Below are 14,454 nucleotides of genomic sequence, written 5' to 3'. Positions count from 1 at the left end.
AATATAAACATACATAGAAGCATACTATACTTCTGAACACAAAAGCAGGTGAATGCATTGCTTCACTAAGTGGAGGGGGGTTACGTCAGTTGTATCACCAACATTGGCCTACTACAGTGAAGTATTTGCATTGACTTGGGGTTCCTCAACCACCCCTCTCCCCATGCAATAAAAAAATAGTCTCTCCCACAATCCGCCCAAACCCTCTATATAAATCCGTTGAGGTAGAATGAAAACCACCAGACTCAAAGCCCTGCTTCATAATATCAGAGGAGAAAAGCATAGTGTGCTTAAAAAAACAATTCATTTTGAATAAAAAAACCATAAAAAAAGTGATCATACGGACCTCCCGAGTGGCGCAGCGGTCTAAGGCACTGCATCGCAGTGCTAGATGCATCACTACAGACCGGGTTCGATCGGGAGACACATGAGGCGGTGCACAATTGGCCCAGCATCGTCCGAGTTAGGGGAGGGTTTGGCCGGCTGGGATATCCTTGTCGCATTGCGCTCTAGTGACTCCTTGTGGCGGGCCGGGCGCATGCACGCTGACTACGGTCACCAGCTGTACGGTGTTTCCTCCGACACATTGGTGCGTCTGGCTTCCGGGTTAAGAGAGCAGTGTGTCAAGAAGCAGTGCGGCATAGCGGGGTCGTGTTTCGGAAGACGCATGACTCTCGACCTTCGCCTCTCCCGAGTCCGTACGGGAGTTGCAGCGATGGGACAAGACTAACTACCAATTGGGGAGAAAAATAGGTAAAAAGTAAAAATAAAAAAAACCATACAAAAAAGTGATCATACATAAAGCAATAGCCACAGCTATCAAAACATGACTGAAAATTAAATTAAGCCCTTTCAAATGACGTCTAACATGTTGCCAGTTAGATTGAGTTTTTAAACATTTCAACTTAAACTAGGGTCTATGGGGGAACATTGGTCAGATTTTTAGAAATATTTATCAATTGATGCCAAAACAACTGCTATCAATTTTAAGTTGAGGTTAAAGGGATACTTCAGGATTTTGGCAATGAGGCCTTTTATCTACTTCCCCAGGGTCAGATGAACTAGTGGATACCATTTCTATGTCTCTGTATGCAGTTTGAAGTTAGTTGCTAACTAGCGCAATTACTAACTAGTCTATGGGCATCTGGTAGCATAGACTTCCAGTCATTGCGCTAACGCTAGTTAGCATTGGCTCGTGAAATTACCTCTAACTTCCTTCATACCGGACACAGAGACATACCAAATGGTATCCACAAATTTGTCTGACTACGGGGAAGTAGATATATGGCCTCATTGCCAAATTCCCGAAGTGTCCCTTTAAGCTATAGAATTGGCATTCTGTTTTTATTTTTAACTGGCCTACAATTTATTTTTGTAGGAACTATACAAATAATACTGCAGCCTGACATCCTCAGGACAAGAATACATTCTCCTTGATGCTTTAATGATAATACAACCCTTTCATTTATATAGTGAAAAAAACATTAAAGAGTCCAGTGTTTGAGCTGTTTCTTTTTCCAGAAAAAAAGCTCCATTCACACATTCTGTAATATTTGTATATGTAAGTTTTTGGGTGTATTTTAAAAAATATGTTTCTGCCATTTTGGGCTCCTAAGATCGGAGAGTCCAGACAAGGAGGAAGAGAAAGATCCGGAAACAGTCACATGACCAGAATCTGGCCTGTAAGTTCAGAAAAAACAATAACACCTCTTAACGTGTCAAGTACCAGCAGCCCTTGCTGCATCAAGGCTTCTTCTTCTTCCTTTTGTCCGTTTTACCTCCAGCTGTCGTCGTGGCAACACTAGGACGCCTGACCTGCTGCACCACAAACCTCCCGTTGGCCTCGCACTGCAGGGTGTATCTCTCTGGGGTCAGGGGTCGTCCTGAGCTGTCCCTGAGCCTGGAGAATATGTCCCTGGAGAGGTCCTCCATGCGCTGGCCCGCGGCGCCAAGAGCCTTGGCCGTGTGCTGCCTCTCCCTAAGCAGCCTGTTCCTCTGGGCTTGCAGCCTCTCCACCTCCTCCTGGAGCCCCGTGATGGCATCCAGTTTGCGCTTGCGGCAGTTCTGCGCCGCCAGCTTGTTCTTCCCTCGACGGCGGATGTCCCTCAGGAGGGCAACCTGGGCGGGCGAGAGGCCACGCCCCTCCAGGAGCTCCAGGAACTCCTCCACGGGCATGCTGACGATCTCCGTCGCCGAGAACGGGACATGCAGCGCCCTGGTGCGGAGTTGGTCGCGGCTAAGCTCCCGGTCTTCGTTATCTTCCCCGTCGTCGTCTTCGTCGCTGAAAGGCTCCTCTTTGATGGCTTTGTGGGGGAACGTGGTGGCTGACGGTTGGGAGAAGGCTGGGGAGGAGTAGCTGTGGTCGTGCCACACGCTCTCGCTGAGATCCACAGGCGACCATGTGTCGTAGTCGTCAATGCACTTGGAGGGGAGGGAGTCCACCTCGCTGCTGTAGCCCGTAGCCCCACCCTCGTCCTCAAAAAATGAACTGGAAGACGATGACGACACCTCAGATGCACCTGGGGAGTCAAGTGTACATACGAATATGTAAGCTACTTTACATTGTTTAGAATGTTGCAGATATGTGATATACAGTACCTTCGGAAAGTATTCAGACCCCTTGACTTTTTCCACATTTCGTTACATTAGACTTATTCTAAATTGGAATAAAAAAATAAAAACCTAATTAATCTAAACACAATAACCCATAATTACAAAGCGAAAACAGGGTTTAGACATTTTTGCAAAAAATAAAAATACCTTATTTACATAAGTATTCAGACCCTTTTCTATGAGACTCAAAATTGAGGTCAGATGCATCCTGTTTCCATTGATCATCCTTGATGTTTCTACAACTTGATTGGAGTCCACCTGTGGTAAATTCAATTGATTGGACATGATTTGGAAAGGCACACACCAGTCTATATAAGGTCCCATAGTTGAGAGTGCATGTCAGAGCAAAAACCAAGCCATCAGGTCGAAGGAATTGTCCGTAGAGCTCAGAGACAGGATTGTCTCGAGGCACAGATCTGGGGAAGGGTACCAAAAATGTCTGCAGCATTGAAGGTCCCCAAGAACACAGTGGCCTCCATCATTCTTAAATGGAATACGTTTGGAACCACCAAGACTCTTCCTAGAGCTGGCCATCCGGACAAACTGAGCAATCGGGGGAGAAGGGCCTTGGTCAAGGAGATGACCAATAATCTGATGGTCACTCTGACAGAGCTCCAGAGTTCCTCTGTGTAGATGGGAGAACCTTCCAGAAGGACAACCATCTCTGCAGCACTCCACCAATCAGGCCTGTATGGTAGAGTGGCCAGACGGAAGCCACTCCTCAGTAAAAGGCACATGACAGCCCGCTTTGAGTTTGCCAAAAGGCACCTAAAGACTCTCAGACCATGAGATACAAGATTCTCTGGTTTGATGAAACCAAGATTGACCTCTTTGGCCTGATTGCCAAGCGCCACGTCTGGAGGAAACCTGCCACCATCCCTACGGTGAAGCATGTTGATGTCAGCATCATGCTGAGGGGATGTTTTTTAGCGACAGGGACTGGGAGACTAGTCAGGATCGAGGCAAAGCTGGACGGAGCAAAGTACAGAGAGATCCTTCATGAAAACCTGCTCCAGCGCGCTCAGGACCTCAGACTGGGGCGAAGGTTCACCTTCCAACAGGACATCGACCCTAAGCACACAGCTAAGACAACGCAGGAGTGCCTTCTGGACAAGTCTCTGAATGTCCTTGAGATGCCCAGCCACACCCGGACTTGAACCCGATCGAACATCTCTGGCGAGACTTGAAAATAGCTGTGCAGCGACATGCCCTATCCAACCTGACAGAGCTTGAGAGGATCTGCCGAGAAGAATGGAAGAAACCAAGCTTGTAGCGTCATACCCAAGAAGACGAGGCTATAATCGCTGTCAAAGGTGCTTCAACAAATACTAAGTAAAGGGTCTGAATACTTACGTAAATACGATAGTTTTATTTTATACATTTGCAAAAATGTTTTTGCTTTGTCATTATGGGGTATTGTGTGTAGATTGATGAATTATTTTATTTATTTAATCCATTTTAGAATAAGGCTGTAACAAAATGTGGAAAAAAGGGAAGGGTTCTGAATACTTTCAGAGTATATATATATATATATATATATATATACATATACACACACACACACACAAACACAGTACCAGTCAAAAGTTGACACACCTACTCATTCCAGGGTTTTTCTTTATTTTTACTATTTTCTACATTGTACAATAATAGTGAAGACATCAAAACTATAAAATAACGCACATGGAATCATGTAGTAACCAAAAAAGTGTTAAACAACTCAAAATATATTTTATATTTGAGATTCTTCAAATAGCCACCCTTTGCCTTGATGACAGCTTTGCACATTCTTGGCATTCTCTCAACCAGCTTCACCTGGAATGCTTTTCCAACAGTCTTGAAGGAGTTCCCACATATGCTGAGCACTTGTTGGCTGCTTTTCCTTCACTATGCGGTCCGACTCATCCCAAAACATCTCAATAGGGTTGAGGTCGGGGGATTGTGGAGCCCAGGTCATCTGATGCAGCATTCCATCACTCTCCTTCTTGGTAAAATAGCCCTTACACAGCCTGGAGGTGTGTTGGGTCATTGTCCTGTTGAAAAACAAATGATAGTCCCACTAAGCCCAAACCAGATGGGATGGCGTATCGCTGCAGAATGCTGTGGTAGCCATGCTGGTTAAATGTGCCTTGAATTCAAAATAAATCAGACAGTGTCACCAGCAAAGCACCCCCACACCTTAACACCTCCTCCTCCATGCTTTACGGTGGAAATACACATGAAGAGATCATCCGTTCACCCAAACCGCATCTCACAAAGACACGGCGGTTGGAACCAAAAATCTCAAATTTGAACTCCAGACCAAAGGACAAGTTTCCACCAGTCTAATGTCCATTGCTCGTGTTTCTTGGCCCAAGCAAGTCTGTTCTTATTATTGGTGGCCTTTAGTAGTGGTTTCTTTGCAGCAATTCGACCATGAAGGCCTGATTCACACAGTCTCCTCTGAACAATTGATGTTGAGATGTGTCTGTAACTTGAACTAAGCATTTATTTGGGCTGCAATTTCTGAGGGTGGTAACTGAAATGAACTTATCCTCTGCAGCAGAGGTAACTCTGGGTCTTCCATTCCTGTGGCGGTCCTCATGAGAGCCAGTTTCATCATAGCGCTTGATGGTTTTTGCGACTGCACTTGAAGAAATGTTCAAAGTTCTTGAAATGTTCCGTATTGACTGACCTTCATGTCATAAAGTGATGATGGACTGTCGTTTCGCTTTGCTTATTTGAGCTGTTCTTGCCATAATATGGACTTGGTCTTTTATCAAATAGGGTTATCTTCTGTATACCCCCCCTTCACAACTGATTGCCTCAAACGCATTGAGGAAAGAAATTCCACAAATTAACTTTTAAGAAGGCACACCTGTTAATTGAAATGCATTCCAGGTGACTACCTCATGAAGCTGGTTGAGAGAATGCCAAGAGTGTGCAATGCTGTCATCAAGGCAAAGGGTGGCTATTAGAAGAATCTCAAATATAAAATCTATTTTGATTTGTTTAACACTTTTTTGGTTACTACATGATTCCATGTGTGTTATTTCATAGTTTTGATGTCTTCACTATTATTCTACAATATAAAAAAGAAAGAAAAACACTTGAATTAGTAGTTGTCCAAACTTTTGACTGGTAGTATATACACTGCTCAAAAAAATAAAGGGAACACTTAAACAACACAATGTAACTCCAAGTCAATCACACTTCTGTGAAATCAAACTGTCCACTTAGGAAGCAACACTGATTGACAATACATTTCACATGCTCTTGTGCAAATGGTATAGACAACAGGTGGAAATTATAGGCAATTAGCAAGACACCCCCAATAAAGGACTGGTTTTGCAGGTAGTGACCACAGACCACTTCTCAGTTCCTATGCTTCCTGGCTGATGTTTTGGTCACTTTTGAATGCTGGCGGTGCTTTCACTCTAGTGGTAGCATGAGACGGAGTCTACAACCCACACAAGTGGCTCAGGTAGTGCAGCTCATCCAGGATGGCACATCAATGCGAGCTGTGGCAAGAAGGTTTGCTGTGTCTGTCAGCGTAGTGTCCAGAGCATGGAGGCGCTACCAGGAGACGTGGAGGAGGCCGTAGGAGGGCAACAACCCAGCAGCAGGACTGCTACCTCCGCCTTTGTGCAAGGAGGAGCAGAAGGAGCACTGCCAGAGCCCTGCAAAATGACCTCCAGCAGGCCACAAATGTGCATGTGTCTGCTCAAACGGTCAGAAACAGACTCCATGAGGGTGGTATGAGGGCCCGACGTCCACAGGTGGGGGTTGTGCTTACAGCCCAACACCGTGCAGGACGTTTGGCATTTGCCAGAGAACACCAAGACTGGCAAATTCGCCACTGGCGCCCTGTGCTCTTCACAGATGAAAGCAGGTTCACACTGAGCACATGTGACAGACGTGACAGAGTCTGGAGACGCCGTGGAGAACGTTCTGCTGCCTGCAACATCCTCCAGCATGACCGGTTTGGCGGTGGGTCAGTCATGGTGTGGGGTGGCATTTCTTTGGGGGGCCGCACAGCCCTCCATGTGCTCGCCAGAGGTAGCCTGACTGCCATTAGGCACCGAGATGAGATCCTCAGACCCCTTGTGAGACCATATGCTGGTGCGGTTGGCCCTGGGTTCCTCCTAATGCAAGACAATGCTAGATCTCATGTGGCTGGAGTGTGTCAGCAGTTCCTGCAAGAGGAAGGCATTGATGCTATGGACTGGCCCGCCCGTTCCCCAGACCTGAATCCAATTGAGCACATCATGTCTCACTCCATCCACCAACGCCACGTTGCACCACAGACTGTCCAGGAGTTGGCGGATGCTTTAGTCCAGGTCTGGGAGGAGATCCCTCAGGAGACCATCCGCCACCTCATCAGGAGCATGCCCAGGCGTTGTAGGGAGGTCATACAGGCACGTGGAGGCCACACACACTACTGAGCCTCATTTTGACTCGTTTTAAGGACATTACGTCAAAGTTGGATCAGCCTGTAGTGTGGTTTTCCACTTTAATTTTGAGGGTGACTCCAAATCCAGACCTCCATGGGTTGATAAATTTGATTTCCATTGATAATTTGTGTGTGATTTTGTTGTCAGCACATTCAACTATGTAAAGAAAAAAGTATTTAATAAGATTATTTCATTCATTCAGATCTAGGATGTGTTATTTTAGTGTTCCCTTTATTTTTTTGAGCAGTGTATATATAGCACAACAGAGGATCATCATGTCCCCTCTCCACAATGCATTACTATCTGAACCAGTGTTAGCCCTATTTTCTTTAAGCAGCGGTTGCAATGGTCGTGGAAGGGAAGGTTTGTGGGAGTGGCTTAAATCAGTCCAGAATTAATTTCATGCAATTCTACACCACTTGCCATGGCTATTTCTGTGTTCTTATGGTCAAACATTACAACAGAACCAATGGGGACCCCGATCGGGGCCCCTGGGATGTACCCTGTGTGGCCAGTCAGTAATCTAGCCATGGCAAAAATACTCCTAAATTCATTATTTTGGGAATTATCGATTCTCCCCTACAGTGTAGCTTTAATTTAGGTTATTTCTAGTTCTCAATGATTATATTATTTAGAATTATATAGGTCAATTATTTTCTCTACATTCTTTCTGTCTGGGTTTAGTCATTTAAGTATTTTTTTGTTGTTCGTGTGGCGGCAACAATTTAGCAGCAGCGGTACAGGGGAAACACTGAACATTGCACCTCCCTAAAGCAGCCCCAGAAGTCTTCCAACTCACCTGGGGAGTCTGGGCCTTGAGAGCTGCTCTCCAGAGAAAGGCCGGAGTCTGAGTCGAGGTCCTCCAGGACACGAGGGTAGATGCCCTGTAGGATCCCCAGTAGCTGGGCGTCCATGGTGTCCAAGCAGCCCTCCAGCCCCAGCAGGTTGATCCGGTCAAACACCGCCTCGTCCAAATAGCCTTCAAGTGCACCATGGGACGATGACCCGTTTCGCGTTCCGTTGACCACAGCGGCATACGGTAGTACGGCCAGCCCTGTGGTCGTACCGGGCGAAGAGTCGGAGTGGGAGGAGTTTGTGGACTCGAGTCGGAAGAGGGGCCCTCTTGGTTGCCGGGCCACCAGGGTCCTGACTCCACCCCTCGGGGGGATCATGTCGTAGACAGAGCCTGTTACTATGGCATCGCGGAGACTGACGTCCTGGCTGATGGCGCTGGAGATGTTGGCGTCGAGGTCAGACAGCTGCTGAGGAACCAGCGGGTGTAAATCCTGGAGAACACACACACACACACACACACATATTATAAAAGGCACGGAGATAAACACACCCTGACATACACAGTAGCTCAAAGGAAAATCACAGTAACACACAGGTAAATCCTAAAACCCTTGGAGTTCGAAACCATTATTAGATAACTGACCTTTTCAAATTGACTTCTCTTTTCACAAATATCACCATGACATCATCAAGGGATACCACTTACGTCAAATTCGTAGATGGGTAGGGACAGGAATTGGCTCCAGTGCTGGTCGATGTCAGGGGGAGGGGGGTCTTCAGGGCTGGAGAGAGGGGCTCCGCTACTTAACAAACCCTGGAATCAACAACACACAGTGAACAAATCCTCACACACACTGGAAAATCTGTGATGAATAACTTGACACGCACACAATGAAAACATGACAAGGCAAGCGCCTATTATAAACACACAAAACATGAGGGTCATCACACACAGAGCAAATAGTATGTTAAACAAAGGCACGCCTACAGAGCTGAACGTTTACTCTAGCTAGCTAGCCTACATTCCAAGACAGAATTAATTCTCATCGCTGTATGTACCTCATGTTCTAGTGTGGAACTGAGAGTCAGCTGGGTCAGGGAAACAGGTTCCGCTCTGCCTTCATCCTCATCCTCTTCCATCCGCCCCTTCAGTGCCTCAACCTCCTGATAACAGGAAAGACCAATAGAAAGAAGGGTCGACCAGAATACATTTAGGAACGGACCACGTTTCCATCCACAGTTTTTATACCTTTACAAAAACAATCACGACAGCTGTGATGGACAATTTTATAAATGCCAACAGATCATTTGTTTGTTCGACATGGTGGGATATTTTTGTGTCTAAAATAAATTATGGGAGAAATGGCGGTGGAAACGCCTTGATGCGCAAATATTGATATATACTGAACAAATATATAAACGCAACATGTAAAGTGTTGGTCCCATGTTTCTTGAGCTGAAATAAAATATCCCAGAAATTTTCCATACGCACAAAAAGGTTATTTCTCGCAAATTCTGTGCCAAAATTTGTTTACATCCCTGTTGGTGAGCATTTCTCCTTTGCCAAGATAATCCATCCACCTGACAGTTGTGGCATATCAACAAGCATGATCATTACACGGGTGCACCCTGTACTCTGGAAAATAAAAGGCCACTCTAAAATGTGCAGTTTTGTCACACAACACAATGCCACAGATGTCTCTAGTTTTAAGGGAGCGTGCCTTTAGAGAATTTGGCAGTACGTCCAACCGGCCTCAAAACCGAAGACCAAGTGTAACCACACCAGCCCAGGACCTCCACATCCGGCGTCTTCACCTGCGGGATTGTCTGAGACCAGCCACCCGGACAGCTGATGAAACTGAGGAGCATTTCTGTCTGTAATAAAGCCCTTTTGTGGGGAAAAACTTTCTGATTGTCTGGGCCTGGCTCCCCAGTGGGTGGGCCTATGCCCTCCCAGGCCCACCCATGGCTGTGCCCCTGCACAGTCATGTGAAATCCATATATTAGGGCCTAATAAATGTATTTCAAGTGGCTGATTTCCTTCTATGAACTGTAATTCAGTAAAATCTTGGAAATTGTTGCATTTATATTTTTTTTCAGTATAATAACCATCATATTGAAGTAAACTTGGAGTCATGCGATGACATGATGTGTGTTCCTCCCACTACGACTCGGGAAACCATGCAGTTTATTAAGCTACAGATTAAATAATTTCATCACGCACCGATTTTTATCCGCAACAAGTCAATTTGGTGGAAACACACCACTGGTGGGAAAATGAGCATATTTTCTTTATGTGAATTCTAGAATTTCCGCATGAAAATATGTTGTCTATTGAATGCAAACCTAGCTATTGAGAGGTAGAGAGAAAGAAAAATGTGGGGAGATACTGCGGGAGTCCAGAGAAATGGGGTAGAAGATGAAGGTGGGGAGAAAGAGAGAATGGGACAAAGAAAGACAGCTTTGTAAGCCATTGTGATTAAACCAACTGTTACAGGCCTATTCAAGGTTGAGTGAGTCCAGCAGCCTAGCAATCATCTCCTAAGAAGAATGTCTGAAACATTGCAACAATGCCCCTTATATTGTAGCCTTATAGGAGGAAAGGTTTAGGCATCTGCTTTCTGCTACAATGAACCAATTGTGACTGTTAAATAACTCAGGCTCCACTTAACTCAAACCGAACTTTATTTGTCACATGCGCCGAATACAACAGGTGTAGACCTTAACGTGAAATGCTTACAGGGAACTGTTAACGGTAGCTAACTCTGTTCCGTACATATGTGGGCAACCGCGGCATTCATACGAGGCTGCAATGAAAACTAATGGGACTGTAGCGACTGTGTCCGGGGTGTGAACTAAGTTTCGATTCAGCGTTGCTTGACATGGTAATGGACCAATAGTGTTGGAGAAAAGTTGGAAAAAAACCTGACCCCGCTGACACTGTACGTTAAAGTGTGACATGTCATTCTGTGCCGTCCAGCCTCTGTCCACCAGGTGTAACGCTTCTCTCGCAGATTCAAAACAAGAAATTATCAATGGTGAGTGTAAAGTGAATTACTCGTGAGTTCATCAATAGTTAGTTCAATCAATTGTTAATTTTTCACATAATCCCTGCGAGCCATCATGACTCTCAAAAACCGTGACACCCACAGTTTAATTGTGAAGATAAATTTAGCGCCACCCTAAAAACCCTATTCAAATTCGACACAAACCTTCAAATAGGTATGTAATGAGACATTACGTTTTATTTTCATTTTAGAGGTGATAAGTTGGACAAATCGGGTGAAAAAAGCTGGTTCCCCACACGACATATCTCCCCCTTTCACTATGATGCAGTAGCTTTCGCTTCCCCACCCACCATTTTTTTAATGCAGAGACGGGCAACATGAAGGTCTCGTCATTGATGTTGCTGGAAAGGGGTGAAATTGTGCTTTACAATGGTATTCATATTACAGTTGACCTGGAAGTATTACATTTTTGGGGCGCTAATGTACAAAAGTGCGTTAGCTACCGTTAATGGTTACAGGGAACTGTTACTGCACTGCTGTTAACCACAACGGTTATCAATCTGTTGGCAACTGTGGTTGCGGTTGTTCAACAGGTTGATGCATGAACTTGTGTTTCAACCGTGTGTGTGTGTGTCTAGAGCCACAAGAGGATTTAGACCCAGGAATGTGTGTGAGCAGGTGTGTGTGAGTGTAGCCTACATAAATGGGGTGTTACACAATACAAATCTCCCAACAGTAGCAATTGAATTCATGGGAGATAAGATAACCTGGCCTTCGCATTAGACACTCCAGAGCTATAAGGAGCCACTACAACAGTGTTCTTCACTGCAGTGAGTGTGGGTCTTTGGCCCACAAAAACTCACCCAAGGACCAAAGAGATAATAGTAATTCAATTCCCCAACTTAACAGGGTTTCCAGAACTCCATGACTGTCACAGCCCTACAAATACACAGCTGAAACCTACAACATTAGGCTAATGATAGGGTAGTAAATTAAACTTCTGGGATTGACACACCTATAAAGTCCCAGACAAAGAATCGAAATAAATATATCTAAATAAATAGAATCCTCCTTGACTAGACTTTCCCTGAAGTGCCAGCTGTATTAGAGGACCACTGGTTTTGTATAAGCAAAACGGGGGTAGGTACTACATTTTACATTTTTACATTTTAGTCATTTAGCAGACGCTCTTATCCAGAGCGACTTACAGTTAGTGAATACATATTTTTTTTTTATACTGGCCCCCCATGGGAATCTAACCCACAACCCTGGCGTTGCAAACGCCATGCTCTATCAACTGAGCTACATCCCTGCCGGCCATTCCCTCCCCTACCCTGGACGACGCTGGGCAAATTGTGCGCCGCCCATGAGTCTCCCGGTCGCGGCCGGCTGCGACAGAGCCTGGATTCGAACCAGGATCTCTAGTGGCACAGTTAGCACTAATGTGCAGTGCCTTAGACCACTGCGCCACTCAGGAGTACACTCCTGCGCCACTCAGGAGTACACTAAGCCCTTACTTCCCTGCCTATTCTCCTGGCCCACAGCTGGCGAACAAGGGTAAAGTGAATGGTAAAATTACAGATTCAACAACATTAACTAGCCTCAGGGAATTACATCCACCCAGCCTGCAGCTGTTCTGTCTCTCACCTCCTCAACCCCTTGGAGATTAATTACTTCCTGGAGAAAGACTAAGACAAAGGTAGATAACCATGAATCCTTAGTGCAGCACTTTACAGACCTGTTATCCACCCCCCCCAGTTAGCCTTAAAACTGCAACATTTTCTTTGCCCCCCATTACAAAATGTGTAGAATTGCTGGAAATAAGCTTTAAAAACGGCAAGTCTTTCCACCAACAAGAGGGGTGTGAACAGTTTGTGTCCCAAATGGCACCATACAGTATTCCCTATGTAGTGCATTACTTTTGACATATAGACCCTGGTCAAAAGTCTAAAATAGTGCACTATATAGCAAAATAGGGGCCTATTTGGGACACATCAAGTGCTCCTCTGTAGCTCAATTGGTAGAGCATGGCACTTGTAACGCCAGGGTAGTGGGTTCGATCCCCGGGACCACCCATACGTAAAAATGTACGCACACATGACTAAGTCGCTTTGGATAAAAGCGTCTGCTAAATGGCATATTATTATTATGAACAGTGCTTGCGCCCATAGAAATAGACGTGCGCGTGCGCACCCGGAGGCCGCCAGATGCTGGAAGGGGGACCCCGATTGAAAAAGTTTGGGAACCCCTGAGTTAGCCAACTAGTATATGCCTATCACAATACACTTCTCATTCCCACTGTCAGCTAGCTACACTTGTTGAGTAGCTAAAGGCCTGGTGGTTAGCATTTCGTCACAATAACTTCACTGGCAACACATTAGGTAGCTTTTAGCAGATAAAGTTAATGCCATCTCGCTGCAGCACTCGCCTCATTGGGTATCTCGCAGGCTCCAGTGCTGGGATAAGGCCCCGGCTCACTTAGCTGGGCGGCAGTATGGCTTTCGTCGACTGCGAGAAGTTCAGTGTCGTTGGCCTCTTCCCCGGTACTCTCTGACAACAGCCCCACGCTAACATTAATGTTGCTCGTGCTGTTTGGTGGCTCTCGGAACTCCGAGCTGTCAGGTACTTGGTGCACGAGCCATGCGCTCAACTGCGTAGGGAACCGGATGGGCGACCCAAGCGCTCTCACCTCATCCAGGAGCCGACGGCAGGCGAAGAAATAGTCCAACTCGGGACATTTGGGGTGCACACTGTACCCGTCCCAATTGTCCCTCAAACTGTGAAACGGTGTCTGGATGTAGGCTGAGCTAGGACCGTTGTTAATCTCTAGCGGTGAGTAGTAGCCGTTCAAGTAACTGTCGACATCCACGCGAACTCCGATCAAACTGAGTAAGATCGTAAATTGGATCAGTCCTTCTGTGAAGTATTTCTTCACGTTTTGCATATTTTAAACACTTTTTGAGAAACGCTGGTCCCAGAGTTCCCTTTAGACTACTAAACAAAGAAAATGCCAAAAAAAAAGAACACGCGTTCCCTTTCCCAGTCAGACAAAGAGGTCCGCCTGACTGTACCCGGCCGGCGAAAGCTTTAGCTAGCTAGCTACTGCACTACCGGTTTCTGATAACTTCCTGACAGAGACATGTCCTCAAACGAAGAACTGTCCCACAATCGCATACAATAAATCATTTAAACATAGATAAAACTATGATCTACGGGAATCTCCCGTTTATGTCGTGTTACAAGCGAATTACAATACAAAGTAAATATCCCGAATCTGTTATTTCACTCCCTATCAGCTGCAAGGAGATTTGGGGATGGATTTGCATAATTCGCACAAAACTAGGACCAAAGCTTCCATCGCAACAGGCTCCGATTGGTTGAAAATGTATTATTTTATGGAGTGAGCCAATCGTAGCGTCCCACCGGCTGTTAGTTGAATGCAAAATATCGCCACAAACAAGACACACAGCCTTATGTACATACATTTATACTTAGAAATGGTGCTTAAAACACATGTTATTCAATCGTGCATTATCTGAAACAGTGTATCGCAAGAACATGACCGTTATTTTAAAATGGGACCTTGTTGTCAGGGGCGGGACCGC

General features: G+C 45.6%; 1 protein-coding gene across 1 annotated transcript; it reads right to left on the bottom strand.

Moving 5' to 3' along the window:
* Positions 1-285: 285 nt before the first annotated feature.
* LOC311119267 (endoplasmic reticulum membrane sensor NFE2L1-like) lies at positions 286-14,149 on the bottom strand. The gene is made up of 5 exons (XM_084193988.1): positions 13,278-14,149; positions 8,901-9,005; positions 8,548-8,655; positions 7,846-8,332; positions 286-2,519 (listed from the first exon to the last, which is right to left on the bottom strand). The coding sequence occupies exons 1-5, from the start codon at positions 13,791-13,793 to the stop codon at positions 1,744-1,746; spliced, it is 1,992 nt and encodes a 663-aa protein (XP_084050114.1). The 5' UTR covers positions 13,794-14,149; the 3' UTR covers positions 286-1,743.
* Positions 14,150-14,454: the final 305 nt, after the last annotated feature.

The sequence above is a fragment of the Coregonus lavaretus genome (genome assembly GCF_964263955.1).
Source record: "Coregonus lavaretus genome assembly, contig: HAP1_SCAFFOLD_1120, whole genome shotgun sequence".
NCBI classification, from domain to species: domain Eukaryota; kingdom Metazoa; phylum Chordata; class Actinopteri; order Salmoniformes; family Salmonidae; genus Coregonus; species Coregonus lavaretus.
The sequence above is the reverse complement of the archived record's forward strand: the minus strand, read 5'-3'. Positions and strand labels throughout refer to the sequence as shown.

What these genes read in the sequence shown, in the direction of transcription:
- LOC311119267 (XM_084193988.1), bottom strand. Translation starts at nt 13,793, where the DNA reads ATGCAAAACGTGAAGAAATACTTCACAGAAGGACTGATCCAATTTACG. An exon ending in TACCCATCTACGAATTTGAC is followed by an intron (nt 8,333 to 8,547) that starts GTAAGTGGTATC and finishes TGTGTTCTCCAG; the next exon opens with GATTTACACCCGCTGGTTCC. An exon ending in TCAAGGCCCAGACTCCCCAG is followed by an intron (nt 2,520 to 7,845) that starts GTGAGTTGGAAG and finishes TTGACTCCCCAG; the next exon opens with GTGCATCTGAGGTGTCGTCA.